Below are 21,590 nucleotides of genomic sequence, written 5' to 3'. Positions count from 1 at the left end.
TATTTATTGGATGTATATTTTCAATGGACTTCCAGATTTTTTTTTAACCCATAACATTCTCTGTAAGTCAAAACCATGAAAACAAAATGATATTAGTATTATAAGACATGCTAGTCTGATCATAAGACAATATAGTAATTTAATACATTCTCCCTAATCTTTAGTCTCTTTGTATCGTCACTTTAGTCTCTTTTTATAAAGTGCAATAGAACTAACTCTACAAGCTTCATTAGAAAATAAGTTCCCGAATATCAGAATATTCAGATTTAATATATAGATTCTGCAATTGTGTTTTTTATAAAATTTTGTGCATTTTTCCTCCATAGACTGTAGTATTTTAGAATTTTACTTGCACAGTTTATTAACACATTTCATTATAGTAGCCTATGCTACACTTTTATTATACATATTCCTTGTTAGTACTTTGTTTCATCCATTTAATTTGACTTTCATGTTGTATATTTTATAAATATTGCTGGTCACTGACTGAATAAACATTACTGTGTGTATACTTATTTCTGGTACACATAGTCCTTGACTTATGACCACAATCGGGATCAGAATTCCATCGCTAAGTGATGCAGTCATAAAGCACAATGTCAAATGACTGCATCTCTTAGCAACAGCAATTCTGGCACTCTCCGCTGCCATTGTTAAGCAAATTCCACCTGTCGTTAGCCAAGGACCAACCCCAATTCATGTTGATCACAAACAGAAAAACAGATACATATTTGGGCGAACTGCAGCATCAGCAGATTTTCTACTCTCAACAGTTAATGAAGAATACCCATTATGGACTTTTGTGGCATAGCATCATTAATTTTACTTCATTCTAAAACTCAAGACTATGTTCTTCCCTCAGAATTCTTTAATTTTAAGCACATACAATACATTTGGAGCATTGTTGGGTTGTGAATCTTATCGATTAGGAAAAAGTGGGTCTTGCAAATATGAAATCTGCCCAACACTTGATGTGAGTAGAGACTTAATCTGGAGACCTATCTGTACAAAAGATACACATTACACCCTGTATACTTTACATCTGGAATAAAAAAATTAACCTTGAAGTCACACTTCAGAATGAAATATGGCTTGGATTACATGCACAAATATAAATTCATAGTCTGCTTAATTTCTATTATGTTCTACCCTTTCCCAAACTAAAATAAGATGAAACAGCAACTGTAAACATCATCCATACATCCCTAAATAGTCTATGATTTATTTAAATTGCACAAGGCAGCATAGACGGTGTTATACTCCCACCACTATCCAGAGCAACTCTTTATTTGTTAAACTGACAAAATAAAGGACTTATATCACCCAGTGAGATTCATAATGAAGGAGAAATTCAAATCTAGGTTTAGTTCTTTAACATAAGCAATAATAGAATTTCTGAACTGTCATTGTTCAGAAATGGGATTTTACAAGTCCTCACAAAGAAAAATTATTTTCTCGAATTCATTTCTACATCTTAATGTACTCGAAGAAAAATCTGTACATTTAACTTACTGGGACGTATACTTTTTTCAAATGGCATTCCTCTTCCAATAAGTCATATACATATTTAGTGATGATCTACAAGAGAAAAGAGTTGTACAATATTCACAAATAGCTCATTTTTGTAAAAAAAAAATAATTAGCAAATGATTTATCAAGCCACCATTTATAAAAATACAATACATTCTTCAAAGTACATTAAAAAAATATGTTAGCAAAAACTTCTGCCTTGTTGCCCCAATATATTTGTCCGGAAATGTAATTTATGAACTAGGATTTTGCTTTCTGCTACTATGTGAATAATTTAGCTAAAAATTAAGGCTAAAAAATATCTATTTAATGCATAGGGAAAGGCATAATGATCTCTCTTGGATTAATTTGTCAAAAATTATTTCAAACAAATTGCAGTAAGCATATCTCTTAGAACAATTTCTCTTTAACATGGCATATCCAGTTCATGAACCACATGAACAGTAAGTAGAGAAAGGAACAGATCAAAGAAAGCCTAGGCCAAAAAAAACCCCTAAAGAAATGGAAAAAGTACTTTATAAAGGTTAATTAATAAAAGTATTTCTATTGCAAAGATATCCCACACGTCACACCCTTTCAATGAAGAATGAGAACCTTGTGGAGAACTAAAATTTACATTGGGTTGAGTACTACTTGAAATATCTTTAACTCAGGCAGCCACTGTTACACTTCATTTGCAAGATATACTAGTCCTGCCTCAGGCACCAAAGCAGCTGGTTAACTTTAGGCCAGTCACCGTCTCTTAGCCCAGGGAAGAAGGCAAGGGCAAACCACTTCTGAAAATGTTGCCAAGAAAACCGCAGGGACTTGTCTGTTTAGTCGTCAGGAGTCAATGCTGACTCAAAAGCACAAAAAGAAAACCATAGCACTAGAACAGAAAAGAAAAAAACAGAAATCTAGAATAACAATATATGTAAATAAGAATATCTACAACATTAGCATTTGAGATTTCAAACAGACACAAACAAAAAGCCTCTGTGTTGTAAGATACTACATGTAACTGTTCGAACAACTTCTACAGAAAATAATAGTGGAAAAATATTATGTGTTGGTTTTTTAAAAAAATCTTACCATTAAAAAAACTTTTTGAACCCCTTTTACTTTCAAGTGCAAAATAAATTTTAACTAAACACGTTTCCAAGAAATTATTCTGTCCCAAACACAGAGTTCAGTAACGTTTTCAACTGCTAAACCAAAGCAGTTCAATGTTTAAAATGTTAACACGGATAGGAATTCTGCCAGAAGCAGCCCATTTCGTATCACAATACAGTGCAAACTATTTTTGATGATGCATCATGATATAATTTTATGAAGCAAAATAAAAATAACTATTAGATTTATTTTATAACTGGCAGCAGAGTATAACTTTAAATATAGCTTTTGCCAAGATAATTATCTTTCAGAACTTTATGAAGAGCAGTGTCTGGTTTTGCTGAACAATTTTTTTTATTTAAGACATTTTTAACATCTCTAATATAAAGGTGTTAATTAACAAAGTTGTAACATCTTTAAATTCCATTGTCTGATGCCTTGCTTGCCAGCCACCAATACTCATACTATTTTCAATTAATCATAGAAGATAATTCAGTATGTTGTATCTTTTGGTCCATGGTGGTTCAACAAATAAATAAAAACAATTTGTTGTGCTAATATTGGCAGCACAAAAAAATAATAAATTGAAATACAATCACATCCAGGTTTTATACATAATTACACACAGTATACTGAAGAAGCAAAAGTACTGCATGCACATCACTGAAGTATAGCTTTATGAATTTCCCCTTTAATCCAAGTATAATCTGACATACATACTCAAATGATATAGCCCAGTTAAAGGTTTCTGTTTGGGACTTTAATGAGATTATATTGGTAAAAGGAAGGGTTTTTTTCATATATGTACAGTGGTAGTGATGTCTTTCTTACTTTATATATTTTTTATTTCAGATACTTCACAGTTACTAGGTTGTGATAAACCAAATCCAACAGTTATTTTATAGATCCAGCAATTCCTGATCCAAAGATTTAAAAAAAAAAAAAGCTGGGAAAATCAGAATTGATAATTATTTTTAATGAATTCCTACTGGGCCTTCAAATCAAGTATCCTTTTTAAAAAACCACTAGATACTAAGTTTCAGGATGATGCTGTCTGGAAATAACAACTAAACTCCAGCAGAAATATAAATACAAGCCTTGGCTGTTACACTTTATGAACAAAATAAACGTATTTCTGCACATGGCAGAAATGAAGAAGTTAAGCACATCTCAAGTAGCAGAGCTAATCTAAGATCTGATATGATTGGTACTATATGCTTGGGCTAAATAAACTCCCCTTTCTCTGAAGTGACAAATCTGCCAAGTAAGTAAGAGATGCCATAGAATCTCCTAAGACTCAGCTCCATCTTCTCTCACTGATACCAATGAGGGGGGGGGGGGGAAATCCAATTGTACACAGTGGCTAAAAGAATTTTCAAAACAAGGGAGGAGAAGAAAAATCAGCAATGAAAGTGTTTTTTTGTATCAAACAACAGATAGTTGGAATGAAGCAGCAGACTGTTGAATAGCTGCTGCTGTTTGCAACTTAATTTTGAGAGAAAAGGTTTTAGTTTGTCCGATATGTCTTCCCACAAAATCAGGAGACTGGGGTTTGACTTGTCTTTAATGGACGTGCTACAATAGCTAAAGTTCAACCTACTGAGATTTTTCAAGTTTTGTTTTGTTGTTGTTAAGAACAATGGCCTTTTTCTGCTCCCCAGATCAGATTGCACTGTTTATATTCACTCTTGGTGGTAAGAAATTTTCTTATCATATAATTTCCTTGTGGTTAGGCAGAACCATTTATAGAAGCATTTTTCCTCTTCTCAATTGCATTAGAACAAGGAGACAGCTAAAAGTTAAAACGAAGAACTCCTCTCTATCCTTTTCTGGTTCTTATAAGCTGCTGTATGATGAAACCAGAATATCCTCTCACTGGAGATCCACAAAAAGGTTTTTTTCCCCCTTCTTACTTTTAAGGCTAGAAGATTTTATTTAATTTGCTGTGAATCTGACATTCATAAGTGTTTTGCTTTTGCCCTTCCAAAGCTTAAAATGCTTTAAAATATTGTATTTCCAAAATCACTTCCCAAAAGAAATGATTCTAGGGCAACAGACGAGTTAGTTTTGTAAGCTACTTCAAACTTGTTACTGCTGAAGCAGATTGCCAAAAGTATTGCAGCAGACACTATAAGAGATGGTCAATCATCTTGCAACTGTAATGCGTTATTTTAATATATGCAAGATATAATACAGAATGACCTATAGAAGTAGAAGGCTGCTATTAAAAGATGAGGCATGTAATACAACAAAATATAAGCAGAAAATAGAGGTAGAGGGAATTCTTAAAGTCCAAGATAAGATGTAATGCTTATCTCTAGTTCTGTTACTTCTCTTGTCTTGCCACTAGAAAGAAAAACGTTCCTAATTCATGATTGTTTAGTAACTTCTAAACAGGAAAATAGAGCCATTTTTCATACCAGTGTGTTCTTAGTCTGTATTTTATTATGCCCAGAGGAGATATTTCTTAAAAGTATTTCATAAATGGACAATTCCACTATAAATTCAAATAAATGTCCCTATATATGCCACCTTGCAAACAATTAGGGAAAATATTATGTATATGGCTTAACGCGACAAGGCTGATTTATCCTTTATATACTTTCAGAGCACATTCCCAGTTTTTGCAGAATTTGAAATTACAGAGTTCTGATACTATTGTTAAGTTTAAAGAAAAACATCCAAACCTGGCTACATTTTGCAAACCTACATCAAGTCTGACAAAAGCATGTGGGAAAATACGTTATGGTCTAATGAGACCAAGGTTGAACTTTTTGGCTATAATTCCAAAAAGTATGTTTGGTGCAAAAGCAACACTGTGCATCACCAAAAGCACACCATGCCCACAGTGAAGCATGGTGGTGGCAGCATCATGCTTTGGGGCTGCTTTTCTTCAGCTGGAACTGGGGCTTTAGTCAGGGTGGAGGGAAGCATGAACAGTTCCAAATATCAGTCAATTTTGGCACAAAACCTTCAGGCCTCTGCTAAAATGTTGAAGATTAAGAGGAATTTCACCTTTCACCACAACAATGACCCAAAGCATACCTCCAAATCAACACAAGAATGGCTTCACCAGAAGAAGATCAAAGTTGTAGAATGGCCCAGCCAGAGCCCGGACCTGAATCCAGTTGAAAACCTGTGGGGTGACCTGAAGAGGGCTGTGCACTCAAAAACCTGGCAATTTAACAGGGACATGTAGACTTTTTATATCCACTGTAACTAAATATATATTGGGCAACTATAAACTCTTTAGAATGTATGCATTGAGTTTGTATGGTAAGTCAATAGGTCATATAATAATTGGGGAGTATTTGCATCAAACCTTAGATCCCTTTTTTAGATCACTCCATTATATTCTAAGATTCCTAATTTTTATAAAACAGAATTGGATGGCCCTGCTCCTGCTCTATAAGGCCTTGAAGACCTGAATTACCCCCCAGGCACAGAGCCAAGGCACTGAATGAACCCATCTCTAATAGTCAGAATATGAATTATTGGAGGTCGGCCTTGATTTCTGCTGGGTTATTTTCCTGTGCTGTTTTCTGTGTTTGCTTTGTTTTATTGTTGTTTTGTTGGTTCTTTTGCTTGGTTTTCATCCAATCTGTGAGTTAGGCAGCCATAACTAAATAAATTTTGCAAGATGATGTATGCAAATATATTCTAATAGGTATTTGGCATTCTATTAATTGTTCCCAATATGAATACACTTCTCTTTTTCCATGCATAAAACTTTTCATTTAAACTTATTGATATTTCATTATTTAGTATTTAACATTAAGCCATGTAACATAACTTACAATTATTTCAGACTATGCTCTTGTGATGTTAGTAACTCCAATTTACTAAGATTTTCATGCATTTCTCAAGTATATAGTATATATACTTGGAAGTATATAGTTGTTGTACAAAATGGTTTTATTAAACTGAGGGAACAAGAAATTGTAGAATTCTTGAATATCAACAAAGGTTCTCTTTCATCACTATACTGATATTATTGTGATCATATGCATACATTTCTTATGAAAAAAAGCAACAATTAGATAAAGTTTCTAGTGGAAGTAGTTGAAGAATTAACTCTTTATGCATGTCATATATCTCCTGAGATTTAAATAAATTAAGCAAGAAGTAATATTCAATTTCTAATATACATGGGAAAATATATACCAACTTTAATCAAGTGTTTTAAAATGCTCTTCCAAATTATACAATTAAGCATTTTAAAATGCTCTTCCAAATTATACAGTTCAAATCTCTTATCAACTGATGAGATTCATTCTCCACAGCTATCCTAGGACACATACTAATCTCCACTCTACCTCTTTCTCTTCAAGAAATTGTTTCTACAATTAGATCTATGAAAGTTGAAAATTCTCCTGGCCCTGGTATTTTCTAGTTCTGTGGCACAAGGCAGATTGGGTTTTAATGTTCTATTGGAGATATAAGTTGAAGCTTTTTCAAACAGACTCCTATCACTTAATTGTGAAACAAACAGTATTTTTCATCCTAAGCTAGGTAAGGATGTTAGTATTTGTACCTATTATACACTATTTATTTATTTATTTATTTATTCATTCATTCATTCATTCATTCATTCATTCATTCGTTTGTTTGTTCGTTTGTTCATTCACTGCCCATCTCTCCCCTATGGGGGGATTCTTTTTCTTTGATAAATATGAATGCTTAGCTATTATCAGCATCTTTTTGCTTGTAGAATGAAATGTGTTTCAATAACTATTTTGCATGCTGAATTCATGCTGAATTTAATTAATTAATTAATATATCAAATTTAGTCACTGCCCATCTCACTTACTCACTGAATTTATATATAATCAAAGTTCTGGTAACACTGGATGTTTGACATAATTGCTTAACTTAAAACAGGCAAAATCCAGAAGTGCTTATTTCTCTGGATATTAAGAAAGTTTTCAATATGGCTTCTTGGAGATGTTAGCTGAGCAAAAGTTAGTGTGTATTTCCTCAAAGTTTTAAAGCTTGGATTGAATTTAATCCCTAAATGAAGTATTATTACTATATGTTATCATTTTAGTTAAAGTTATGCTATGATAATTTCAAATATGGACTCTCTCCTTTTCATTTCAATTTGCCATCAAAATCTCTGCTTATGTTATTAGAATTTCTGAAAATATTAAAAGGATCAGAGTAGGGGAGCAGAGTATATGATTCTGCTATATGCAGATGATATATTTCCTAGGAAAATGAGAAAAGTCCATTCCTAATTTTATTTTGCTAACACGAGTCTGGACTCCCATATGATTAGTTTATAAAATCAGAACAAATCAGATTAGATATAATTGGTTCTCAGTAATAATTTCAACATGTGTAGGGATTGGGAGGTTAGGTTGTGTTCCAGCTCCTTTATTTATTCATTTCTAGGTTTTATCTGCCACTCTGCTCCAAAATAGCAGTTATCCCAATATAAGACTTCCCAGAAATCTTTTTTAACTAATCAATTTGATGTTTTGTCTTTGATTTGCATCAAAACTGGGAGTAAACATTTCAGGGTAAAATAATTGTGATCAACGAGCATATAATTCTGAGACTGACCTATAAGATACTACATACTTCCTCTGGTGGGACCATCCCTTAAGATTTTCACTGTTACAACTGCCTGTTGGGAATGTGGCTTTTATTTTCAGTACTTTTAGCTGTATATTATTTTCAGCCTTAAAACAGAACATGTCAAATAATGCAAGGACTTCACAAAAGCTCTGAATAGCCTAATTCAAATACTTTTCTCCCCCCAACTCTTATTTTTCATTCCCCCAATTCCACAACTAGTTCTGTACCATCTGCAGCCAGATGCCTCTGCTCCCAGGCACTCCTAAAGCTATGAGGGCTTCAGCTGCTGCTGCTACAGCAATAGTGCCTTATTTAAATTGTTAATTTTTAGCATGCTACTAAATTATGCTGAATAATCTATAACATAGTTTGAAACCTGTAGTTTGAAATTCTTTTAGCTCATTTGCATCCTAACATATTGCGAAGATATAATCAAGAGTCACAGCCAGTGCCATGGGAAGTTCAGTACCCAGGGTGAGAGATCTGCTATAAACAATAAATTGGTCAAAGCACGCCACAAGAATCTTTTAGAAAGTAAAGTATTAACTATTTTGAATAAAAGTGATGTTGTCCATTCTCCTGAAAAAGATAACTCCATCTGTTCATTCTTGGCACTTTTCCTAATAGGAGGAGAAAAACACTATATTTTCAAAAATTAATGCTTCTATTACATTTTTAAAATCACATTTATGCTTTAATTGATGGATTATGTTCATCCATCCTTTATTTCCTCCCTCCCTAAATATAGTTACGATTCAATTTAATATTTCTCAGCATCTCGGTTAACAGACTTTTATGGAAACTACAATGAGATAGCATATCCTATTATGTTTTAGCTGCACCAACAGCAAGACAAGAGCCAACTTGTTTTCACTGATATTTATAGTCTCCATATTAATGTTCAAATAAGGTAAATTTTCAGCTTTATTTGAAACTTTACACCAATTAAATATAGGGCTGTGTGATTTGCTTTGTGGGGCAGTTTGTACATCTTCTGGAACTTGCTGCCTGAAGGAAGCTCATTATTCCTCCCATTAATTCTTTCTGAGCTTGCTGCCTGAAGTGTCCAAGCGGCATTCCTTCCTGGAGGCCTGGCATAGCTCCTTCAAGAGCCTTCCTACTTGACTGACCACACAGACACATGCACAGATGATTTTCCTGCTCTACTAAACTGATAACATCAGAGGCTCATTATTTCTCTCATACTTTCAATACAAGCACAAAAGAAAAGGTAGCACAACCATTTAATTTTTGTTAATTAAATTCAGTATCAGACCTGTTTTTTTTAACATGGATCCATACTGCCATAGCTCAATCTGCCATTCCTCTAAACATAAATAAGAGACTGACCAATGTCTAGCTATGCTAGAGCTGATGGTCTCTCTTGCATCATCCATTACAGGTGGTCCTTGCTTAATGAAAATTCATTCAGTGACCAGACGAATTTACAAAGATGCTGAATGAAGGGGACTTACAGTGGGCCCTCATGGTTGAGGCTGTTGCAGTATCCCCACAGTCACATGACTGTGATTTGGGCACTTGGCAACCAGCTTGCAAGTACAACATTGCAGTGTCCCACAGTCATGTGTTTGCCATTTGCAACCTTCTTGGCCAGCTTCCTATGAGCAAAGTCAATGGGGAAGCCAGCAGGAGGTCACAAATGGCAACTAGATGACATCCTCACTTAACGTCCTGCAGTGATTCACTTAACGACAGCAACTGGAAGTGCCAGAATTTCTGTTGTTAAGCGGCACAGTCACGTGATGTTAAACTTTATGATTATGTTGCTTGGCAACAGAAATTCCAGGCCCAATTATCATTCTAAAGTGAGGACTACCTGTATACAAGAGAAAACTTAATGATCACAGTATTGAAAAAACTTAAAGATCAATATACAAATGATAGGGTTTTTTAAGACCTGGTTATGTGCCTGGGTCTGGGGCCCCGAACATGTGAATGGTCCCATTTCTTGGTTATATTAACATCTATGCACTGCTTACTTGGTGGCCATGTATATTTATTCTGTAATTTAATTGCTTTAATTGAAATTGTTTTAATTGTTTTATAGTTTTTATTGTTGTAAGCTGCTCTGAGTCACTTGCTGAAAAGGGTGGCTATAGAAATTGAATCAATACATAAATAAATAAGTTAGTATCACCAAGATCGAGAGATTTTCTTGTATAAATGCTGGTTTAAATAAAGTTAATATCTTGTTAAGAATCAAGATTTTTATAAGTGAAATATATAAATGACAAAGGAAACTGCGTTACCCAAAATGTATCAACACTTACATGAGAAAACAAAACAAAAATAGAATCTAAAACATTATTTACCAAGAACTTGGTATTTGTTTGATATTGATAAAATACTAATGTACTTCCTCTCATGTGTTAAAAATCAACACAAATGGGTTAAATGTGTTAAAAATCTGCACAACAAATAAATAAGTACAGACGGAAATGCCTTCTCATATTCATACCTGCATTTGCAACAAAAAGTTCTGACCCAATAACAGCAAGATTTTATACAATATAGAGCACATTACATTTTTTTCTTATAGTTAGGCACACATGCACCCCTCACAGAACAGTTAGTTCACCCTTAAAGCAGTGCAGATAATTTCCTGGTAAGGTTATTCCTTGCTCCCAGGACTATTCAGTTCTATGCTATCCTTACAATAATAAGCTCTTCTGCCTTATTTAGCCAAATACAAAATAAAACAGGCACACTGTACACATTACTATATTATTTGTAGATGATATATACCTCTCCAAGAGCTTCATAGCGCTTTTGGTTCCATCTATGTAAATCTTCTCGGTAGTTAAAAACAAATGGCTCTCCAGTTTTTATATGTCTTAACTGCCCTTCTATAAAGAAAAACAGTAGTCTTAGATTTAAAACACAAACTTTCAAAATGATAATTCACTATAAAGACATAATATTTCATGACACAGTAGTTAGCTTATATTCCATAAAGGTAGTTTCTACTTAACAACAGTAATTGGGACCAGAATTTCCATCACTAAGTGATAGTCATAAAGTGCAACATCACATGACCATGTAGCGACAGCAATTCCAGCAGCCCCCATTGCTGCTGTTAAGTGAAAATTGTGGGTCGTTAAATGAGGACCTTACCTGACTGTGCCTTGCAACTTCCTGCCAGCTTCCCACAAGCAAAGTCAATGGGGAAGCTGGTTGGAAGTTGCAAGTCTCAGGTGGCTTGTAAGCAGGCCAGAGGGCAGGTAAATACTAGGAGTGAGCTGGGGTGATTGCTGTGGTGAGTGCGTGAGGGCTGAGAAGGGGTTGCTGTTGCACTGTGCAAGCGTGTACAGGATGGGGAGGGGGTGCTGGGGCACCGCGATTGCGGGTGGGCTGGGGAGGGGGTGCCTGGGATCTCATACTTTGCTGCAGGGCTCCTTCTGGAGAAGAAGTGGTGGGAGTGACTTTGCTTGTGGGAGGCCAGCAGGGAAGTTGCAAAAGGTGATCACATGACCATGAGATGCTGCAAACGTCGTGTGAGCTAGTTGCCAACTGTCTGGATCACGATCACGTGACCACAGGGATAGTGCAACGGCCAGAACTTCGAGGACTGGTCATAAGTACCATTCATTCAGTGCTGTCGCAACTTTGAATGGTCACTGAATGATTGGTCATTAACCAAGGACTACCTGTACTTACAAATAACTAGTCGGATGAGAAAGTAATCTTTTTAAAAGTTGTCAATCTTCTGAAAAATGTTGTTGAGGCATGGTGGTTGTGAAGGTTTATCAGTTGATCTAGATAAGAGGTTTGGGACTTAGGTTTTTTGCAAATTAAAAAAGAATTTATGGCAAAGTAATATAGGAAAGTATCCTAAAGCAAGAACAGGCAATCTTTTTTTTTTTTTGAGGGGAAGGCTCTGAGGAAAACAGGGAATGTGGTGGTGACATTTTCAGCCCCAATTTTCTCCACTTTTTAAAAACTAGAATAATAATCTGTGATATTGTTTTAAAACGCTGAAAATCGAACCACCAAATGTCAGTGGCACAATCCTGCAGTGCTCTGGAAGCAGCAAAAAGTTGTCTAATCCTGCCCTAATTGTGAATCTTATTTTATTTGTAATTTTCACAATCCAGTTCAAGATTCAAACAAGTAAAAGGAAAAGAAGATAGGTCTATATACAGTAGTACAGATCCAGAACCTCCAAACACATTGTTCTCATTGTATATAGTCTCATTGTATAAAGTTTATGGCTGTGACCACACCTGGGAGGTAAATTCAGCATGGAAAGAAAGCACTAAAAACACCTCTTTTTCAAGGGCCTTGTGAAGATGCTTTAAAATAAATAAATTCCTACCTGTTAGTTTGACTGTACAGAACTTAATACAATCATATACTATTGACCTCCTTTTTCATATTATGTAATAAATTATTGTCATACATTCTTGATTCAAATGTTGTTTTAGACTATGTTCATACCACATTTAGTTATAAGTGCATAATAAATAAAATCACTATTATGGATCTAAAAGTAGATTCTCTTTGCAGTCATCCCTTCACTACTGTCCATGTGAAAAGGCATCAAAACAATGAGTTTTTGAAAAGGAATGGGGATGTTAGGCTGCCATTTTTTGGGGTCATATTTTACTCTGTTGCTTGAGAGTCATTGGGGTTTAAAAGATGTTTCATTGGATTTTATGGTACTTCTTTTTGTATGGTTTTAAACTACCCATCTTCTGATGGAGTGGGATATAAATAAATGCAATAAATAAATAAAATTAAGTAATTTAAGGGGGAAAATATTGTAACAATTCTGCAGTGCTCATACATTTTTATCCAAAGCAGAATGTCATGTATGAAACTTGGTAATTAAGGAAATCATTCTGATTCTTCAAATTAATTCAGACTTAACAGTCATTTCAAATACTGTGGATTGCTAATTATATGCCCATGCTTTTAATATTTTTAATAATTAGTAAACTGTAGATTTGTTAAGATTTTTCTCTCATATCCACTTAAGGTAGTGAAACACATGCAAAACTCCTAAACAAAAACTTCACAGTTAACTGACATCCTTCATTCAAATGTGGAACCAACTCGGGCCAAACTTGAGAAATCTTAAAATACGGGATCGTTAAAATACTGAATAACATTGTTATTCAAGTAGTAACTAAGAGCCAGTTTGGTATAGTATGTAAGGTACTGGGCTAGAAACTGGAAGACTGTGAGTTCTAGTCCTGCCTTAGGCACAAAGCCAGCTGGGTGACCTTGGGCTAGTCATTCTCTCCCAGTCCTAGGAAGAAGGCAATGGCAAACCACTTCCAAAAATCTTGCCAAGAAAACTGCAGGGACTAGTTCAGGCAGTCTCCAGGAGTCAGCATTGACTCACACACACACACACAATTTTTCATACAGTATAGATTTATTTTGCATATATCTAATTACTGATGAAATTAAAACAGCAGGTTGTTGAACAGAAAACTGAAAAGAAATTTAAAATAAGCAGAGGAAATTTTACCAGAAACTATAGCTTGAGTTGAATGTTTGGACATATATAGTTACCAATTTAATAAATCAGATAAGCAATTAAAAGAACATTTAAAACAATCTCACCTGTATTTAGATATAAGAGCAAGATTTACATTCATAGAAATATATTGAGTTGTAAAGATACAGTTCAATAATATTGTTGTCTAAAGAAACAAATAGGTCATAAGATCTTTTGTTTAAGAAGATCATTTGTCTGGAAAAATCTTGAAGCCTAGCAATAAAATGAGTACTTTATGCTATCTCAGCATTTCTACTTCTAAATATGTTAATCAAGCAAAAGTATTCTAACTTTCTTACAGTAAGTTTTTATTCATTGTATCATTTTCAATGTGCTTTTACCAACTGCCAATGAAATGCTCCGCCCCAGCTTCACATCCAGTTCCAATATCCCTTTCTTAACGCCAATCATTTTGTTTCTTCCAGCACATCTATTTTTTTAAAATCCCTGCTCAATTTTTGTGTTTATTTTTAAAGCAGGCTACTGAAGTTCTTTCTCCCTGAAGAAATCACAGCACACTGTTTTGAATTGCAGTATATTCTGAAGTGCTCCTAATCTTCACTGAGTCACCACCTACTGGAAATTTTTTTTTTTTTTTGTAAATCAGGATAAAAAGGTATACCTTCTCTCCAAACCACAAAAACATGAATGAGGATGTTTAAAAGGCATGTAAAAAATTCTAGTAACAGCACCAATAGGATGACTTAGAATAAAGAATTATTTAGTACTAATATAGTAATGCCTTTCAAACATTAGGTTGGTCAAACTTTGAACATTTCAACATCATGCATTGCCATTTATGCATTACTAGCTTTTAGCAAGCTAATATGCCCTATTAAATTAGCAGTCCTAGAATGAGGCAGAATACCGCTTGAAATGGTTGACCTGTTTGTTCTGAAGATTTAAAAACTTAACAAGTAACGTTTTACGTTTTAAAACTCCTTACTATAAAACCCACCAGGTTACTGAAAAGCTAAGTGCTACATTTTTAATTGCTTATGTGCCATGAAGTCACTGTTGACTCTTAAGTGACCACATAGAACTACTTCAGGATGATCTGTCACCAACCTGGCCCTTCAGGTCTTCCAATAATGCACCCATTCCCTGCTGTAATTGAGTCCATCCACCTTGATGGTCATCCTCTTCTTCTTTCCTTCCACAATTCCCAGGATAATAGACTTCTCAAGACAGCTAGGTGTTTGCACCGTGTGTGCAAAATATGGTAATATAAGCCTGGTCATTTGTGCCTTAAGTGAGAACTCTGGATTGATCTGTCTCATGATCCATTTGTTTGTTTTCTTGATTATCTATGATATTCTCAGGAGTCTTCTCCAATACTAATATTCACAAATGTCAATACTCTTTCTATCCTGCTTATTCAAAGTCCATCTTTTGCTTCCACAAAGTAGCATAGGGAAAACTATTGCCTGCATGATTGTGATCTTTGTAGGGATAGATACATCACAGCATCTGAATATCTTTTCCAAAGCCTTTATTGCTACCCTACCAAGAGGTAGTCTGCAACTTCTACTTTTTTTCTGGTTTCTTCATGGTTGATTTTGTTGTTTATTCATTCAGTCGCTTCCGACTCTTCGTGACTTCAAGGACCAGCCCACACCAGAGCTTCCTGTTGGTCGTAAACACCCCAGGGACGAGTCCGTCACCTCTAGAATATCATCCATCCACCTTGCCCTTGGTTGGCCCCTCTTCCTTTTGCCCTCCACTCTCCCTAGCATCAGCATCTTCTCCAGGGTGTCCTGTCTTCGCATTATGTGGCCAAAAGTATTTCAGTTTTGCCTTTAATATCATTCCCTCAAGTGAGCAGTCTGGCTTTATTTCCTGGAGGATGGACTGGTTTGATCTTCTTGCAGTCCAAGGCACTCTCAGAATTTTCCTCCAACACCACAGTTCAAAAGCATCAATCTTCCTTCTCTCAGCCTTCCTTATGGTCCAGCTCTCACAGCCATATGTTACTACGGGGAACACCATTGCTTTAACTATGTGGACCTTTGTTGTCAGTGTCATGTCTCTGCTCTTAACTATTTTATCGAGATTGGTCATTGCTCTTCTCCCAAGGATTAAACGTCTTCTGATTTCCTGACTGCAGTCAGCATCTGCAGTAATCTTCGCACCTAGAAATACCAAGTCTTTCACTGCTTCTACATTTTCTCCCTCTATTTGCCAGTTATCAATCAAACTGGTTGCCATAATCTTGGTTTTTTTGAGGTTTAGCTGCAAGCCAGCTTTTGCACTTTCTTCTTTCACCTTCATCATAAGGCTCCTCAGTTCCTCTTCGCTTTCAGACATCAAAGTAGTATCATCTGCATATCTGAGATTGTTAACGTTTCTTCCAGCGATTTTAACCCCAGCCTTGGATTCCTCAAGCCCAGCATGTCGCATGATGTGTTCTGCATACAAGTTGAATAGGTAGGGTGAGAGTATACAGCCCTGCCGTACTTTGCCCAAAAAAAGCAATGAGATTTGTCTGGCATGACCTATTATTAACAAAGCCATGCTGGCTTCTAGTAAACATCTTATCCCTTTCTAAGCTATCAACCTCATGGTTGATAGCTGATCCTAAAAGACAGATACTGTCCTAACAGCCAGGAACCACGCTGAGACAAGAATAGGTCTCTAGTGTTTTATTACTGCTACATGACAGAAAATCCTAACAAACTGAAGAAGCGTGGGAAAAACCCAGACATATAAACCCCAAAGGCTAAGGCGGGCCTGATCTGTGTCTCTTTGAATGGCTACCTAATTCCTCAGTACTACGCATGCGCTTTACAGCCTGGATGGGAGCCCCCTGCTCACCATCCTTACTCATGACAGATACTATCCACTAATTCATTATCTTTGTTATCAGTTTTAAGGGTGGCTTTTGTACCTGTTGTCATTAGTTTGGTCTTCTTTATATTTAATCTTAGTTCCATTTCTGCACTTTGCTCTCTGACTTCCATTAATAGAGCTTCTAGATCACATGGATAGACAATGTAAAGTGTTACATATATTTAAATAAAAGTTCCCCCCCCCATACAACTGGAAAATATAACATGAAAAAATAAGCTAATATTTTATAGAATATATTTAGTATCTTGTTAAACTAAAATCTGCAATATCTTTAACATCAGTTATTAAGATATAGTTCACAATGGTATTTTGAATAAAAATATTCAGATGTTTCCCCAATGTATATTTACAATTCTTTTTTACTTATGTATGGCAAGAACATGAATATCTGTACTTTTCTACTCCAGGGAAAACTTATTTCAGATTATTACTTTTACTAATTATTTAACGTAACTGTAGAAAGATAATCAGTACCAAGCTATGAAAACAAGGTATGGAGAAAAATAATACTTGATTGTTTCTATGTGATTTTTTTTTCTGAAACCATTACTTACTTTCATTAAAGGTGTATTCAAATCCTTCAAGTGTATCAGGAAACTCAAGAGGTGGTTCATCTTTTTTCATCAGTTCATCCAAGTCTATTCTAGACAACAAGTCTGGGGGAAGAAGGTGGGGAAGAAGACAGTCTTTCTGTAGACCTCAAAGTTATTACTTCTAACAAAACTAGTGACTTTAAAAGAATTAATTTATTACAAATATTCAGCAACCTCCTATATACATAAAAACATTTAAACTTAATTGGAAACTATAAAAATATTGGCAATATATTGTTCCTACACAGAGTTCCATCAAGGTATGTTTTCCTTCAGGCTACTGACACTAAAAGATTTTGAAGTAGCCACCTCCAATCTCCCAATTTCTTTTTCAACCCACATTCAACTTTTTGAAGCTACTGGTTTATTTTAGAAGAATTGCCCTGTAACTTAAAAAAAACTTAATTTGGTATATTTAAAAATGCTGGGCTTGCCAGAAACATACTAGTATTTCAATTTTAGTAATTTTACAGTGACCTGATTCGGTTTCATTTCGGTCAAAACTCATGACCAGAGTTTATTATTAAAATAAATTACAACACACTAAGATCGTCTTTTGCATCTATATTTTTGCAAAAGGAAAAACTGGGGTAGGGGGGTTGGGAGAGGACAAGAGAAATATAGGTCAAAACAGGCAAGGAAGAGAGAACATCTAGCTGCTTTGAATAAATTCAAACTGCTGGGGACAGATGGACCAGATCCCAGGTGCTAAAGAAGGTGCCTGAAGTAATCTCAGAACCATTGATAGTAATCTTCAAGAACTCTGGAGTACAGCAGAAGTGAGAGAAGATAGGAGGAAAAAGTAGCATTGTTGCAATCTTTTAAAAAGGGAAAAGGGTGGACCCAGGAAATTCAGACCAATAAGCTTATCATCAATATGTGGAAAAAAACTAGAAAATATTGCAAACACTTAGAAAGGGATAAGATGTTTACTAGAAGCCAGCATGGGTTTGTTAATAATAGGTCATGCCAGACAAATCTCATTGCTTTTTTTGGACAAAGTAATTAAAGTAGTAGGTCAAGGAAATGCTTAGTATAGTATACCTAAACTTCAGTAAAGATTGTGATAAGATTAGGTCACAACCTCTTTCTTAATAAAATGGAACAATGTGGGATAGATGGTCCTATTACCAGATGGATTCATACTTGGTTAAAAAACCATACTCAATATGTGGTCCTTATTGGATCTATGTGTATATGGAGAGGTTCCATCTTGGGCCCACTGCTCTTCAACATTTTTATAAATGACTTAGATGAAGGAATAGAAGGGATGCTCAGCCAATCTAAAGACAATACAAAGCTGGGGGGAACTTCTAACATATCAGACTTAAGGTTCAAAAGGATCTTGATAGACCTGAACTATCAATAAAATCCTATCCAATTGTGATAAATGTAAAGTTTTGCACTTAACTAGGGAAAAGATGCACAAGTACAGGATAGGCAGTACCTAGCTTCTCAGTAGTACTTGTTAGAAGGATCTTGGTATGCTAGTAGACCACAGATTAAGGATGAGCTAGCAATGTGCTGCAGTTGCCCAAAGAGCCAGTGCAATCTTGGGCTGAATCAACAGCAAAGAACAACAAAGAATGTGAGGCTCTTTGAGGATATGAAGAATGATTAAAATAACTGGATAGCAGAGAAGGCTAAGGGAAGGCACAATAGCAGTCTTTATTATCATTATTGTCATTATCATTATTAAACAGATTTATAAGGCCACCCAACTCACATACGGTGTCTTCCAATTCTTGAAATGCTATCACAGGGGAGAGGGTTTGGATTCATTCTCCTTATGTAAAAAACAGTGGGTGAAAGCTTTACAGACAGAGATATAAACTCAAAATAAGGAATTTGTTGACCATGAGAGCTGTAAAACAGCACAACAGCCTGCCACCTGAAGTTGTTGGTGCTCCATCAGTGGAGGCTTTCAAACAAAGGTTGAGCAACCACTTGACTAGGATGTTTGAGGATTCCTACTTTGGCATAAGGTTGGACTAGAACATCTCCAAGATCCCTTCTGACCCTATAATTCTATGAATCTAATAAAGGCCACAAAAGGTACTTCAGCATTACGTAATCTAAAAATCTTTACTTCTGTATTTTTCTTGTTATTTTCAAAATGCACTAAGAGCTTTCTTTTATGCTGAAAGTTTAAATTTTAAAACCTGTGCTCCACAAGCTGCACTGCTTACGAAAAAGCTTCCAGGTGCAATTCAAAGTCCTGCTTATCATTTTATAAAGCCCTAAATGGCATAGGGCTAGTTAACTGAAGGACTGTCTGTCTCCCATGGATTCTGCCCATTCTGTACTATTTGAGCTGGCTTGCTCCAGATCCTACTGACCCTTTAGAACCTGGCTCTTCATCTAGACCCTGGGCTAGGTGGTAGTTTGGGCCCTTTAATATGGGTGTTATTAGAGGTTAGAGGGTTTGTTTCCTCTGGGTAACTATCATTTCTTTCTGATATTGTGATGCTTCTTGTCTTTTTAATTTGTAAGCCACCCAGAGTAATTTTGGAGTGAGGTGGCCTTAGAAATGTATTTTTATAAATGAGTACACAAACAAACTTGAATTATTCCTAGAAACATATCCAAACAAGCCTAAATATTTACCACCTAACTCTGGTTTTATACATACTTAATGTATATCTACATTCCTTGTTAAAAGAATAAAGATATGCAGTAATCATGCAAATTCATTATGTTGCAATCTTGAATTTACACATTTGCCCAGTTATTTTTTTCTAATAACAACAACAATACATGAACCAGAACTTGCATCTGTATGGACTGAGGGAAAGTGCAGAGGAAGACAGCGCCATAGGAGAGTGGGGAAATTCAATTGTCCTGCCTCCCACAGAGTGAAGATGCCTGAATGCTATCATGTAAGTACTATGGGTTATATTTGTGTCCTGTCAGTCTTCTATATAGTTCAGGATAATATACACTGATTGACAGTTTATATGCCACTCTATTTCTGAAGATTTGAAACAGCATAAAAAATGAGATATAGTATCCCATTTTATGTTCAGAGGGAGAAGAAAAAGGCAGTTGAAGAGAGCTCAGCAGGGATTAGGATTCAAAATCCCAAACTGTATCAGATTATAAACTGTGGAAATCCAAAGTAAACCAAATAAGCAACAATTCCTCCCAATATACAAACACCTCATTTTTGCCAGGCTGCCATTGTGGAATTTTGTATGCCCTTCGACTGAAATAATTTTGAAATTATTATAATACATTAATTCAATATCAGCTTTTGCAAACAATTGAGATATGTTTGTATAGACTTTAAAGCTTTTCCCACATACTGCTTTGCTCACTTTATGTGCTTCTTGTCTTTTTAATTTGTAAGCCACCCAGAGTAATTTTGGAGTGAGGTGCATAAGTTGTTGTAGCTTCTCCAATTTTTTTTTCTTTCCATAATAGGATTTTTGCAGACAGGGGGATCCAATTGACATCTCTGTCACAGCTAACAGCATTCCCTTTGTATGCTGATATATCCTTTTTCAAAGCAAAGAACAAAAATTCTGGATTATGGATATCTGTAAGAGATTTATTGCAGCCAAGAAACGTGGGTTGTATCATTTGCACTTGCTCACCTGTTTTACTAACCACAAAATTATAGTTCATCAGAACACAGTCTACGGAGTGCCTATGGAGGAGAAGTTCCAAATTAATTTGTACCCTTTAATGCTGTAGTCTTCTCTTTTTCATCAGGACCTCCTTGTTGGAGTTGCGCCATGTTTATCCAAACTCTCAGCAAGCTTAAAATAATGGTGAAAACATGCATCAATCTTGAGGTGATAAGCTGAAAAAAAATTATAAATTAGAATGCTAAATTTATTTTCTGGAAATATCCTGATTGGAAACAATCATTACAGAAATCAAAGTCTATTAAAAAAAACCCACCAATATCATCTGAAATAAAGGTACTAGACTGTTTGGAATGGGTGGGCTATAAATGTTGCTAAATAAACAAATAAAAAATGCGACTCAAGAAAAAATTCTATATAAGATTTCCAAGATGTGTCAGAAATTTATCTCGCCATATGCATACAATTCTAGATATCCTCCCTTACAATAATTCTTATTTTAAGGGATTGCTTTTGCACTTCCTTTTCCATTTCTGATTTGCTTTTTAAATATATTCATTTGCCTTCGCTCCCCATCCGTCAAAGCTTTTGGCAGTTTCTTCAATAAGATCAATGAAGTTCAGCGTGAATTTTCATCCCATTCCTTTACATTCCTCTTTCCTTGATCATCTGCCTTCATTTCTTAAGTATGTAATTTCTCTTCAAGGAACCTCTTAATCAAATAGGATGATTGTGTAATGTACTAGAAGTGATGCAGAAACCTTTACAAACTGCAAATAATTGTTAATCTGTAATCTAGTGTCTAGAGCTTGAGGTCCTACTATGACC

General features: G+C 35.3%; 1 protein-coding gene across 7 annotated transcripts in view; it reads right to left on the bottom strand.

Moving 5' to 3' along the window:
* Positions 1 to 21,590, bottom strand: part of ARB2A (ARB2 cotranscriptional regulator A) — a 274,667-nt gene that overhangs the window by 239,763 nt on the left and 13,314 nt on the right. For 6 of the 7 annotated variants that reach the window (XM_063295416.1, XM_063295415.1, XM_063295417.1 and 3 more), the window contains exons 2-5: positions 20,854 to 20,977; positions 17,134 to 17,235; positions 10,969 to 11,069; positions 1,513 to 1,578 (exon numbers count right to left, since the gene is read on the bottom strand). In XM_063295416.1, the coding sequence (XP_063151486.1) occupies positions 1,513 to 1,578; positions 10,969 to 11,069; positions 17,134 to 17,235; positions 20,854 to 20,959 (375 nt within the window). In that variant the 5' untranslated portion in view covers positions 20,960 to 20,977. Of the gene's footprint in view, positions 1 to 1,512; positions 1,579 to 10,968; positions 11,070 to 17,133; positions 17,236 to 20,768; positions 20,978 to 21,590 lie in introns of all 7 variants that reach the window. The other variant, XM_063295420.1, reaches the window with a different exon arrangement.

Source organism: Candoia aspera, chromosome 2 (assembly GCF_035149785.1).
Source record: "Candoia aspera isolate rCanAsp1 chromosome 2, rCanAsp1.hap2, whole genome shotgun sequence".
Taxonomy (NCBI): domain Eukaryota; kingdom Metazoa; phylum Chordata; class Lepidosauria; order Squamata; family Boidae; genus Candoia; species Candoia aspera.
This window is presented reverse-complemented; position numbering and strand designations above follow the sequence as displayed.